Raw genomic sequence first — 13,225 nt, forward strand, 5'->3', positions numbered from 1 at the left:
CCTTAAAATGGCTGTATGCTTTTAGTTGAATTGTAGTTAGTTGTAACTGTTCATTCAATCTCTAACATTTATCAGAGGCATTGACTTTCCCCTTTGCTGTCTTCTCTGAGTGATGAAAATGATGCATTCCTTTTTCCCCCCAGAAAACTGAGCAAATGTTTGTAAACCACAAGTTGTTTCCCTTGTTTACTGTGTGTAACACTAAAGCACATTTAATGTTAGTACTAATATTGTATTTCCGGCTTCATCTACAAGTACATTCCTGAAGTATCCTTACCATCAGTTTGGGATTCAGTTATTTAATCTTCTGTTTGGTTTAGAAGAATATTGAGATATTTGAGGTGTTGTGCAGGCCATTATTTCTAGAATAGATTGTTCATTTTTCATCCTGAATGAAAGTTTGATGAAAGTAGTTTCCTGGGGACTTGTTTTTTCCCCTTTTATTTAAAAGATTACCCAGTCAGGGAACGGAGCATAGAAAAGGTCATTGATTTGTTTAAGTGTAATTTCTGAGATTGAAATAAAAATCCCACAAGTAGTTCAGACTATAAAATGGTGACACTCAAACTTGGTAAAATCCTTTGAAGTGAAATTAGTATGAAATTTTTCTGAAATGCTTTCAGGTCACCGTGGAAATAGTCTTTGTATGTGAAGGATGAACACAAACACTGGTCAGAAACCTTGACAGCCAACATAGGCATGGGCCTGGGATAGTAACTAGGTTACACTGAAGGTATTTTCAACTGAGATAGCAGGAAGATTATATAAACCAACAGCTCCCATTCTGGAAGATTTTTTTTTTTATTAAAAGAACCTCAAGCAAAAAGGCTAAAAGTCAAGCAAGAAGGGAAGAGAGAAACTGGGCTCTTGAGAAAGAAAACAGTGCCATTGAAAAATAAAATTCCTAAATTCATGCTTGTCATCCTTCCCGTTTTTTTTTTTTTTTTTTTTTTTTTAAGTTGCATTTCTTCTCCATTGTAAGATTTCAGATTGAAGTTTGTGGTCCAAAACATACCCTCAGCAGAAATAGTGATTGATTGGAAAGTGCAGTTGTTCAAGGTCTGTCATGCTCAATCACTTAAAGCTGTAATTTGTTTGATATGAATATTAAGCATGTAGACCTAGTACAGCATGGGAGCCACTCAGGAAGTTTATGCAATTAATAAACTTTCATGCATAATTTACTATAAAGTATGCAGAATTTTAGCCACTTCTCTACACTTAACCTTTAGTTGTATATGTCAACTCTCCTTTCTTAATTGGGGAATGTAGCATTATATGGAATGTTGTTAAACCTAATTTTAATCCTTCTTGACATTAACTTTTATTATTTTTTTTATAAACCTAAGCGATCTGCCTTTAAGCAGTTGTCTGATTTTGGTTCTTTGAAACTGTGATTTTTATTTCATCTGTACCCAACCATTGTTAAGTATTTTGTTTCCTGGAAATTTTGTTTTGAAACAGAAAATAAAGGCTGTGTTAAAATGAGTATATTACCTTATTAAAATGCTGTCATAGTCACTGCAATCACCTGGCTTAAGCTGGTTCTTCATTTACCAAATCTAACTTAACAGATTTTAAAACTTTAATCCTGTAGTTATATTGGCTGGACAAACTAACCAACCTGTATGTTACCTCTTGATTTATAGCTCCAACAAATTTTGGAGTTGGACCTATTCCCCTGATTTGTCAATGAGCCATAATTGTAACAGTCACTATGATTTACTGAATACCTGTGTTAGTTAGGCTTGTGATATTTTTTAATTCACAAAACAATCCTATAAGCGAGATCTGTTACTATCTCAACAGAGAAAATTTGAGGGTCAGAGAGATTATATAATTTACCAAGGCACGATAGCTAGTAAATGATGAAGCCTGGATGCAAACCCAGGTGTGATTCCAAAGGTCATGGGAAAAACCCCAGGCCATGCAGGAGACCCTGGTTCGATCCCTGGGTTGGGAGGATTCCCTGGAGAAGGGAATGGGTACCCACTCCAGTATTCTTGCCTGGAGAATTCCATGGACAGAGGAGCCTGGTGGGCTACAGTCCATAGGGCTGCAAAGAGTCAGATACGAATGAGTGACTAATACTTTGACTTTCATACTGACTCTCAGATATACTGTAATAATAACAATCAAAATACATTTAGACTAACTTTTCAACTAATCATTATTAGTATATATTCTTTTCATATATCTTTATTGTTTTTATTTATTTTAATTTTGGCTGTGCTAGATCTTCATTGCTGTGTTTGGGCTTTCTCTATCAGTGGTATGTAGGGGCTACTCTCTAGCTGTGGTACACGGACTTAGTTGCTCTGTGACATGTGGAATCTTCCTGGACCAGGGATCGAACCTGTGTCCCCTGTATTGGTAGGAGGATTCTTATCCACTGCGCCACCAGGAAAGTCCTTCATATGTCTTACATGAGGTTATATCCAGTGCTTGTTTTATAATGTCAGGATTAGACGTATATGTTTATGATACAAGCAATGATTCAAAATGTGCTCTTTGCACAAACTTATGATGGGGTATTTCCATTTGTATTGATAGTGTTTATGGTCCACCTTCAGAAAAAAAAAAGTGCATTTGGAAATCTCTCTTGCACATCTTCATTTACCACACTACAGTGACTTGGGAAACTGTCAAATGAGGTCAGATCCCTTGTTCATTTGATAATTTAGGTAGAAGACTCATGTATATATTTATGCAAATAGCCCTGGAGGCAGAATAAGGGGTCTATCAGAAATATTCAAGATTAGATGAAGATTCTTAAAATATTTTTAAAAATCTATTACCTTGATTTAATGATTCAGTGACTCCAAGGTATTCTCTCTTAGGTGATCCCTAAAGGGAAGATCTGGAGAAAGGAAATGGCAACCTACTCCAGTATTCTTGCTTGGGAAATCCCATGGACAGAGGAGCATGGCAGGCCACAGTCCCTAGGGTCACAAAAGAGTCAGCACAACTTAGCAACTAAACAACAACAAAGGGAGGATACACAGTGGAACAAGCACAGGTTTTTTGATCTACAGACCTCTCAAACTTCTGTTTTCTCATTTGTAAAATGAGGTGGTTTTGACTATTAAAAGAGATATGTCCCAAATTTGCTAAGTGTGCTTATTGTTAGACAACTCTAGTGACTTTCACAACAAACTTGCACTTGGGAAGTCAGGCTGGTTTAGAAATGGGCCCTGGTTCGGATTATAGTTAATACAGATGCCTTTTGGAGTCCAGCAGACCTGGATTTGTATTCTAACTTTGTGAACTTATGAAAATTACTTATTGGCTTCGATTTCCTTATCTGTAAAAATACCTCAGTGGTGGTATTTTGAGACTAAGTAAAAAAAGAAAAACATAAAGGCCTTAGCACGGTGCCTGGCACACAGTAGGTTTGCTCAAATAACAGTAACAACTCCTGAAGGGACCTTACATATCACTAAAGAGAAGAGGAAACAGTCAAAGAGATGTAACAAAGCTGAACCCAATCCGCAAATCAACAGCAAGTCTGCTGGGGAAAGACTGAGTATTGGCTGCAATGATAGATGATATAAAGTGAGGTTCAGAGATGAAAATATTTAAGTTGGAGGATAAAACACCATAAAACCCATTTAAAATGTGCCATCATTAATGAGCATTATATAAAAGAATGAGATGACATAATTAAGTCTGTGACTAAAGAATTTAGGAGGAGCTCAAGTTGTAGGAGTTGAGGAAATTGAGAAGGTGGGTCTTAAGACAGGAGCTCAAGACAGAAATGAAGTACAACATAGATGATAGTCTGAATAGGAAGAAGACTTTGGGATAAATAGATGAAGACTAGCTCACATGCATGTTACAAATGAGGAAGTAGACTCAGGAATTTAACCATTATTTGTAAGATTTCTCCATTCCAGCTCAGAGGTTCTTATCCCTATTTGCATATTAAAGTCACCCAGGGAGGTATTTTTAAAAATTAGTGCCTTGTGAATATACTTAACACTACTGAACTGTATGGCAAAACCACTACAATATTGTGAAGTAATTAGCCTCCAATTAAGAGCAATAAATTAATTTATTAAAAAATGATTAAGATGGTAAATTTTGTGTTATATTTTACCACAATGTAAAATAAAAATAGTGTCTGGGCCCCATCCCCCTAATTAGTATTGTTTTAAAAAGCTCCCCAGATAATATATTAATATCATATTAACCTAACTAGGGTTGAGAACCACAGTCATTGTTTTCTTTACTAATCAAATGACCTCCCTGCTATTATTGCTGGTTTAAGAAACAGAAGCAATATAGCAGCCTCATTAGACCTTCTAATGAATTATTTCCTATTACCATTATAAGCTTACGGCCTCTCAAACAGCCCCCACAGATTTGGGCAATAAAGAAAGCTAAATGGGGCCTTAACAGAAACTAAACAGCTAGTTAACTACTTAGGTGGAACACAAGATTTAATACAATGTGAACTCTCCATGCAACCTCTTTATGCTATTCTCTACCTTTCACTTTAATGATTAAGATTTGTTAGATGCTTGCTGTGCCAAACACTTTAATATATCATTTAATCTTCACAAGCTTCTGAGCTCCTTGACTGTCTTGAGAACTCTTTTTTTTTTTTTTCATTTATTTTTACTAGTTGGAGGCTAATTACTTTACAATATTGTAGTGGGTTGAGAACTCTTTACTCCCAGCCTAATGTTATTCCTGGCACATAGTGGGCTTGCCTTGTGGCTCAGATGGTAAAGAATCTGCCTACAGTGCGGGAGACTCGGGTTCAATCCCTGGGCCGGGAAGATCCCCTGGAGAAGGAAATGGCAACTGACTTCAGTATTCTTGCTTGGAGAATTCTATGGACAGAAGAGCCTGGTGAGCTAAAGTCCAGGCATCACAAAGAGTCAGACACGACTGAGCGACTAACACGAACTTAACCAAAGCGTTATTCCTGGCACATAGTAGGTACCAAATAAATCTAATGAAAACTTAATGAGTCTATGTTTCACAGATATATTAAGGGCTCAAAAGGTTAAATAACTTGTTATATAGCAAGTAAGGGGTTGAACAGGTTTTGGAGCCCAGATCTCAGCTCCAAAGCACACACTTTAACCACTATTCTGTGACATTCACTGTCCCTTTCTACTTTCAAGGCTTTGGCCTCTGTTTACCCTCTCTATGGCCAATGTTTAGCATAAAGTTTCTCTTGTGATATATATGTTTTGTGTTTTTAAGTAACAGAAACTCAATTTGAACAAGCTTAAACAAAAAGAGGAATTTATTATAAAGTTGGTGGTGGTATCTCACAAAACACAAGGATAATGCAGATGGCCCTTATGAACAAATAAATCAGATGCTGAAATGCAGCCAGGATTTTTCATCCTTCCTCCTCTAGCTCAATCCCAAATTCTCGGGGAAAGTACATAAAGAATGGCTCCTGATGTGACCATGGGAGTAAGCTAGAAAAAAGGGTAGCAAAGGGGTATAGGGGAGACAAAATAGATGTTTACATACAGTCCTCCTTTTGACTGCCCCATAAACACATATGCCGTTTCCCCCATATCTACAATTCCAAAATGCCCACACCTAACAATCTATGGACAACTGCCAGTCACATGCAGCTACTGCATCCAGAGCAACAACATGGCATGGACATGCCCCTTCCTCATCTAGTTCAGTGCAATCTAAATGTGGATCTTGCAATTGCTTTATAACTTGACTGCCACCGATAGATCTGCTGCTACTGCTAAGTCACTTCAGTCGTGTCCGACTCTGTGTGACCCCATCCCTGGGATTCTCCAGACAAGAACACTGGAGTGGGCTGCCATTTTCTTCTCCAATGCGTGAAAGTGAAGTCGTTCAGTCATGTCCAACTCTTCGCAACCCCATGGACTGCAGCCTACCAGGCTCCTCCATCCATGGGATTTTCCAGGCAAGAGTACTGGAGTGGGGTGCCATTGCCTTCTCTGACCAATAGATCTAACATGCAATAATAGAGAAATATTTAGATTAACCACAAAGTTTCCTTTCAGGAAAGCAAAGGGGCACACCTTTATCTAGTCACCGGTCCAAGTATACACCATTTCCACCTAAACAGGAAGGAAGGAAAAAAACAAATTACAGGTATAGAAAAACTTATGAGAGTCAGTTATATGGATGCTCCTTTTTGCTTTAGCAGTCTGTACTTGGGCCTTGGGCTTGCTCTAGAAGAGCAGTGATTCTCAACCTTAAGAATACATTAGAATCATCTGGAGAACTAGTGCAACCTGCAAAAACATTCAACACAAACACTCCATTCAAACACCTGCACTAAAGAGACCAGACCAAACTTGGCTTCTAGCCTTCTAAGTTCAGTTCAGTTCAGTTCAGTTCAGTTCAGTTCAGCTCAGTCACTCATGTTCAACTCTTTGTGACCTCATGGACTGAACCACACCAGGCTTCCCTGTCCATCACCAAATTCCGGAGTTTGCTCAAACTCACGTCCATTGAGTCAGTGATGCCATCCAACCATCTCATCCTCTGTCGTCCCCTTCTCCTCCTGCCTTCAATCTTGCCCAGCATGAGGGTCTTTTCCAATGAGTCAGTTCTTCGCATCAGGTGGCCAAAGTATTGGAGTTTCAGCTTCAGCATCAGTTCTTCCAATGAATATTCGGGACGATTTCCTTTAGGATTGACTTGTTTGATCTCCTTGCAGTCCAAGGGACTCCCAAGAGTCTTCTCCAACACCACAGTTCAAAGCATCAGTTCTTCAGTGCTCAGCTTTCTTTATGGTCCAACTCTCACATCCATACATGACTACTGGAAAAACCATAGCCTTGACTAGACAGACCTTTGTTGGCAAAGTAATGTCTCTGGTTTTTAATATGCTGTCTGGGTTGGTCATAGCTTTTCTTCCAAGGAGCAAGCATCTTTTAATTTCATGGCTACAGTCACCATCTGCAGTGATTTTGGAGCCCAAGAAAATAAAGTCTGTCACTGTTTCCATTGTTTCCCCATCTATTTGCCATGAAGTGATGGGACCAGATGCCATGATCTCTGTTTTCTGAATATTGAGTTGTTTTTTTGTTTTGTTTTGTTTTTAAGGCACTACTTTATTTATTTATTTTTCTATTTAGATATTTTTTTTTTAATTTTTTATTTTTCAGTGGGTTTTGTCATACATTGATATGAATCAGCCATAGAGTTACACGTATTTCCCATCCCGGTCCCCCATCCCACCTCCCTATCCACCCGATTCCTCTGGGTCTTCCCAGCCCACCAGGCCCGAGCACTTGACTCATGCATCCCACCTGGGCTGGTGGTCTGTTTCACCACAGATAATATACATGCTGTTCTTTCGAAACATCCCACCCTCCCCTTCTCCCACAGAGTTCAAAAGTCTGTTCTGTACTTCTGTGTCGAATATTGAGTTTTAAGCCAACTGTTTCACTCTCCTCTTTCATCAAAAAGCTCTTCAGTTCTTCTTCACTTTCTGCCATAAGGGTGGTGTCATCTGCATATCTGAGGTTATTGATATTTCTCCCAGCAATCTTGATTCTAGCTTATGCTTCATCTGGCCCAGTATTCCACATGATAGGCTCTGCATATAGATTAAATAAGCAGGGTCACAATATACAGCCTTGACATACTTTTTTCCCAATTTGGAACCAGTCTGTTTTTCCATATCCGGTTCTAACATGTTCTAATATGTTAATATGTCAGAGTCTCTGGGATGACCCAATTTTCATCTGGAAAAGCTTGGGGCTGTAAAAAGAATTTACAGCTTATTCCAGCTGACATCTGACAATAGACTCCTGACCTCTCTTTCTTAACAGTGTTTACCAAAAAGGGCTTACAATTATGAATTCTTCCCCTGTCCCTTTGAGATGTATATGTATCTCCTACAACTCCAGAGTGTGTGTCTCAAGGACCAATCCTTTGAAATGTAATCGTTATGAAGGATAGGGCCTCTGTCTCTCTTATATTATAGGATATAATGCTGACTTCAGTAATTGCCAATGAGCAGACACAGCTAGCCTAATTGCATTTACACTGGCCAGCCCTTTGTAATTTTTCCCTTTCCTGCCTCTACTTGAGCCCCGCCTCACTCCTCCTCCCTCCTCCTCCCTTTAAAATGCTGTCACCAAAAAAAAATAAATAAATAAAATGCTGTCACCTCTGCACAAATGGAATGGAGCTCTGCTCTTTCCCCTGCTGTCAGTAACTGAATAAAATCTGTTCTCACTGCTTTAACTAATGTCAGCCTTTGTTTATCTTTGACACCACTTAAATCACAGATTGGCCTTCCCCGATGGCTCAGCAGGTAAAGAATCCACCTGCAAAACAGGCAACAGAGATCCCTGGGTCGGGAAGATCCCCTGGAGGAGGGCGTGGCAACCCACTCAAGTATTCTTGCCAGGAAAATGCCATGGACAGAAGAGCCTGGCGGGCTACAGTCCATGGGGTTGCAAAGAGTCAGGACACTGCTGAAGCGACTGAGCACACAGACACAAACCACAGATTACTGGCCTTATCCCCAAGAGTTTCTGATTCAGGAGGTCTGGAGTGAGGCCCAAGAACTTACATTTCTAACAGATCCTAGGTGCAGATGTGCTAGTCCATGTACCATACTTTGAGAATCAGTGCTGGCTCACGGTTGCTGTTCACTAGATATGATTTTCTAGTGTTACAACTTCCTCAAAACCTCATATGACTGCCTGTTGATTCCATTTGAGGGGACTCACAATGCTAATAAGTGCCAAGAATCTAGTCAACTTATGCACTTTGAATCTTTAGATTTACTAAACAGAGTAACCTGACTCATTCTGTTGCAGCTCTCTTTCTTAGCTCTGTACGGAAGGACTTGCCTCCTTCTCCCTGGCATTCTGCTCAAGGTGTCCAGTTCAGAGCACAGATAGAAAACAGTAGGCTGATTTAAAGGACGTGAAGCTTCTCTTTTTTGATCTGCTCTGGGCATGATACACTTACCCACTCTCTCTTGCATTTCAGCAGAATGCATGTACAGAGGAAGAGATCTTCACATTTGGGAGCTTTGGCTTATATAGATGGCTTCCTTGGTGGCTTAGATGGTAAAGAATCTGCTTATATAGATAACCTCATTCCAACTGCCTGGATGTCAGTTTCCTAACTAGTGAAATATTTGAAGTGAGACAGAGTTCTACTACTATAAGTCAGCAATGCCCATGAATATCTGACCGTCAACAGTTGCCAAACTCTTGATATGTGCAGAAGGGCTGCTGTTTTTGAGTCTGAAAAGCAATAAGCAACTATTTCATTGCCAAATAACAGAATGCAAACTTTCGATTAATGATACCAGAGATCTCCAATCTCTGCCAGTCCCACAGTTTAGGGTTTGTAATTTGACACACCCCATTTCTGGTACCAGTTCTTGCATTAATATTTTTTGGTCATGAGTAGTTTCTAATTCAATTCTATCTTAAAAATAGTAAAGATATGAGACTGCTTCAGAGAAACCAAGGACAAGAATATCTAAAGAATGATCTAAAACCTGGGACTTAAACATGATGAAGCCTTCCCATCTTCCATCTCTTCTCTGAGTCTGCATTTTTCTCCCTTCCTTCAGACCAGCATCTTTTAATTTTGTTCATCTGATGGGAAAATTGACCGCTGATATCTTGCAAGATTTAAATTTCAAGAAAAACTGGTCTCTCTGGTCCAGTTTCAAATTTCTAGGGAGTGAGATTATGATCGACCCAGCCTGAATTCATTATGTGCCATTGACCCAGTCAGCTATGGTTATGGTTAACATGACAGTTTTTGTTATAACTGTAAATGGGGAGAGGTTTAATTCTTAGGAAAGGAGGGCTGAGTAGACAATCATTTAGGTATCCATTATACTAGAAAAACCTCTATTCTTTCCATCTGCCATCCTTTCAAGCCACTATTCTCTCTTTCACTGCTTGTTTTCTGAAGAGTTATTTATGTGCATTGCTTCAACATCTACTGATTCTTTGCCAATCTGACTTATTCTATCTCCACTAGTCTTTTATGATGAATTTCTTTATGGAGTTTGACGCTTTTTCAGCTTTTGCATCCCCATACACTTTTCTCAATGGGCAACTTGTCCACGGGGCCACAAAGAGTCAGACATGCCTGAGTGATTAATACTTTCACACTTTTCTCGGGGTTCCCAGGTGGCACTAGTGGTAAAGAACCCACCTTCCAATGGCAGGAAATGTAAGAGTTCCATCCCTGGGTCGGGAAGATCTCCTGAAGGTGGGCACAGGAACCCACTCCAGTATTCTTGCCTGGAGAATCCCATGGACAAAGGAGCCTGGCAGGCTACAGTCCATAGGGTCACAAAGAGTCAATCACAACTGAAGCAACATAGCATGCATGCACACTATTCTCAGACTTCATTTCACCTGGACTACTCTTGGGTTCTGCACTTTTGTGTTCTTATTTAGTCTGCTTTTATTTCCTGCCTTCTATTAAGTTCCAAGCCAGATATGACTACTACTCACAGAACAGAATGAATCTTCTTTGATACCCTCCTCCTACTGAAACAGTGGGCTGTAAAAGCCAGTCATCCAGAAGACTGGCACAATATCATAACCAACCAAGGAGAATGCTGAAAATAGATTTTTCAAAAGATGATTCTGTACTGTTAGGGTAAAAACTGAAACCGCCTGCCCTGGCCAGGCAAGATAGTAGCCACTTGCATGAGTTATCTTAACAACAGGAGATCCTGGTAAGGACCATGGAACTAACAAGCTACCACCAACCAGGAGAATTCAGGAAAGGTCAAAAAGAGAAGATGCCAGTCCATATGTCCTACCAACCTCCCAGAATCCTCATTGGACTCCATCTTGGCTGAGCAATTCACACACCACCAGTAAGAGCCCAGAGTCAGAATGATTGGCCAGAGACAAACTGAAAACTAATCCCATCACCATAAACTCCCAGACTGCGAGCCACATGGCAGAGCACTTCTCCTGGGTTCCCTTACCCTATTATTCTCTGCTCGGGTGCCGTTTCCCGATAAAGCCTCTTGCTCTGTCAGCACATGTCTCCTCAGACAATTCATTTCCAAGTGTTAAACAAGAGTTCACTCTCAGACCCTGGATGGAGTCCCCCTTCCTTACAATTATGTCTGGAATTGGAGCCCTTACTGCTATTTTCTCAAGAGCTCCCCAACAAATTGATTCATAGTGGTTGCAAATAAATGTCCTAACTATATGACATTGTAGCTCAAAGAGTACCAGAAAGGTACAACTTGTAGTTTAATTTGTGTTGATGCTTATATCCCTAAACAAAGAGATCCCGAGTACATTGGATATCCTATTTCACTTTGTCTCTGCATTACCTTGGGCAAATAAATAATGTAAATCTCACTATTCGTAAACTGGGGCCAAAAAACTCTTCCTCAAAGAATTATCTTAGCTAAAAGTTATGTGGATTATTACAGAACTAAGGTTATTTTACAACCTAAGATTATATTATTATTGTTATCCAGTGGCTCAGTCATGTCTGACTCTTTGCAACCCCATGGACTGCAGCACGCCAGGCTTCCCTTTTACTATTTCCCAGAGTTTGCTCAAATTCATTTCCATTGAAGTTGGTGATGCCATCCAACCATCTCATCCTCTGTCCTCCCCTTCTCCTGCCTTCAATCTTTCCCAGCATCAAGGCCTCACAGAAATGGTGGTGGTTATCATTTTTACCTTTCATATGTGTCTTTTTCAATAATGTGCTACCCCCGTTATTCCCTCCCCCCAAAGGAAAATTCTTTCTCCTTGGGAATCTTATAATACTTAAGCTGAATTAAAATAATCCACTTTACTTCCTTTCCCATGATGCATCACTACCCCCAAACTCCTTTTCCTGGGAAAGGCGATAAACAACCTGAAGAAACTCGGTGGATGTAGAGTTAAGAGTGCAAATCCTAAACGCTTATCACGCCCCGCCCCTTGATACCTAGTGAATACAAGGGTAGAAAAGGATAATTTAGTTCCAACTATTTATCCCGAAGCCTTTGAAGAGAATACAACTCCCAGGTTGCCCCGCTTCCCTGCCCCGCCCCCGCTACTCCACCACCCCCGCCTCCAGCTAGAAAGCGTGTACCACAGAGAAGAGACAATATGGCTCCCGGAGGTGGCAGGAAAAGGCTTTACCCCTCCTGAAGCGGTGAAGAGCGGCGGGAGAGGGATAAAAAAGAAGTGACTACAGCACGTCATCGGTTTTATCCTCCCAGCCTCTCCAGACTCCGGTCGGCCTCACCCCTTCTCTCCTCCCAAATCCAGTCAGCTGTCTCCTCTTCACCCTGCCCTCGTTCCCTCTCTAGCTCACCCCTCCCCTCGGGAATCCTTTCCCCGCCCCCTCGCCCCCCGCGGAGTGCGCACGCGCCCGCCCCCAGCTTCGCGCCCAGATCAGCGCCTAGCCTGCTCGCGCAGCCGCCGTCTCATCTGCCCACCGACGAAGCATGGGCGTCCAGGGCTTCCAAGAGTTCCTGGAGAAGCGCTGTCCCGGGGCCGTGGTGCCAGTGGACCTCCTCAAACTCGCGCGCACGGTCTCGCGCCAGCAACAGCAGCAGCACCAGCATCGCCAGCTGCCGCCTACGGCAGCCCTAGCGCCCGGGGCTCCACGCGCCGCCAGGGGCTCCGCACCTCAGCAACCGCCATTCCCGCCCGCCGCCTTGGGTGCCTACTCCGGGGGCGCGGGGCCGACTCGGCACCATCACCCCGCTCACCACTTCCACCATCACGGCCAGGCGCACCCCGGCCTGCACCCGCCGCCGCCGCCGCCGCCACCGCCGCCGCCCCCTCCGCTACCCGGGGCCCGGGTGCTTGTGGACGCGGGCTCAGCGCTGCCGCGGCTTTATGGCGGCTACCAGACGGATTGGGTGTGTGGCGGCCAATGGAACGCCATGCTGGGCTACTTGTCAGCGCTCTGTCAGGCTTGTGCCTATCCCGGCGGCGACGGCCTGGAGCTGGTGGTCATGTTCCCCGGGGGCCTGGGCAAGGACCGGCTGGCTGAGTGGGGCCGTCGGTGCCAGGCCGAGCGGCAGACAGCGCAACTGATCGTGGGACACGTGGGCAACAAGGGCACCCCTCCTCCTCGGGCCTGGTTCCTGCCACCGGCCTGCCTGAGCCACTGCGTGAGGCTAGCACTCATCCGCTTCCGGGTCAAGGTGAGGGAGGGGCCGGATCTCAAATAACTCGCCCCACACCTATTCCCTCTCAACTAAACACCTAACCACCCACCCACTTACCTTTTCTCCCAT

The 13,225-nt window shown here is 42.4% G+C and overlaps 1 protein-coding gene across 9 annotated transcripts in view; it reads left to right on the forward strand.

The window, feature by feature from the left end:
• The first annotated feature begins 12,335 nt into the window (after positions 1-12,335).
• Positions 12,336-13,225, forward strand: part of FAM120C (family with sequence similarity 120 member C) — a 146,157-nt gene continuing 145,267 nt past the window's right edge. For 6 of the 9 annotated variants that reach the window (XR_010660384.1, XR_010660383.1, XM_065914932.1 and 3 more), the window contains exon 1: positions 12,337-13,132. Coding sequence is in view for 7 of the 9 variants with exons in the window: in XM_065914932.1 (XP_065771004.1) it covers positions 12,425-13,132 (708 nt within the window). In the remaining 2 variants the exon portion in view is untranslated. Of the gene's footprint in view, positions 13,133-13,225 lie in introns of all 9 variants that reach the window. The other 3 variants (XM_065914931.1, XM_065914933.1, XM_065914938.1) reach the window with 2 other exon arrangements.

The sequence above is a fragment of the Muntiacus reevesi genome, chromosome X, assembly GCF_963930625.1.
Source record: "Muntiacus reevesi chromosome X, mMunRee1.1, whole genome shotgun sequence".
Lineage (NCBI taxonomy): Eukaryota > Metazoa > Chordata > Mammalia > Artiodactyla > Cervidae > Muntiacus > Muntiacus reevesi.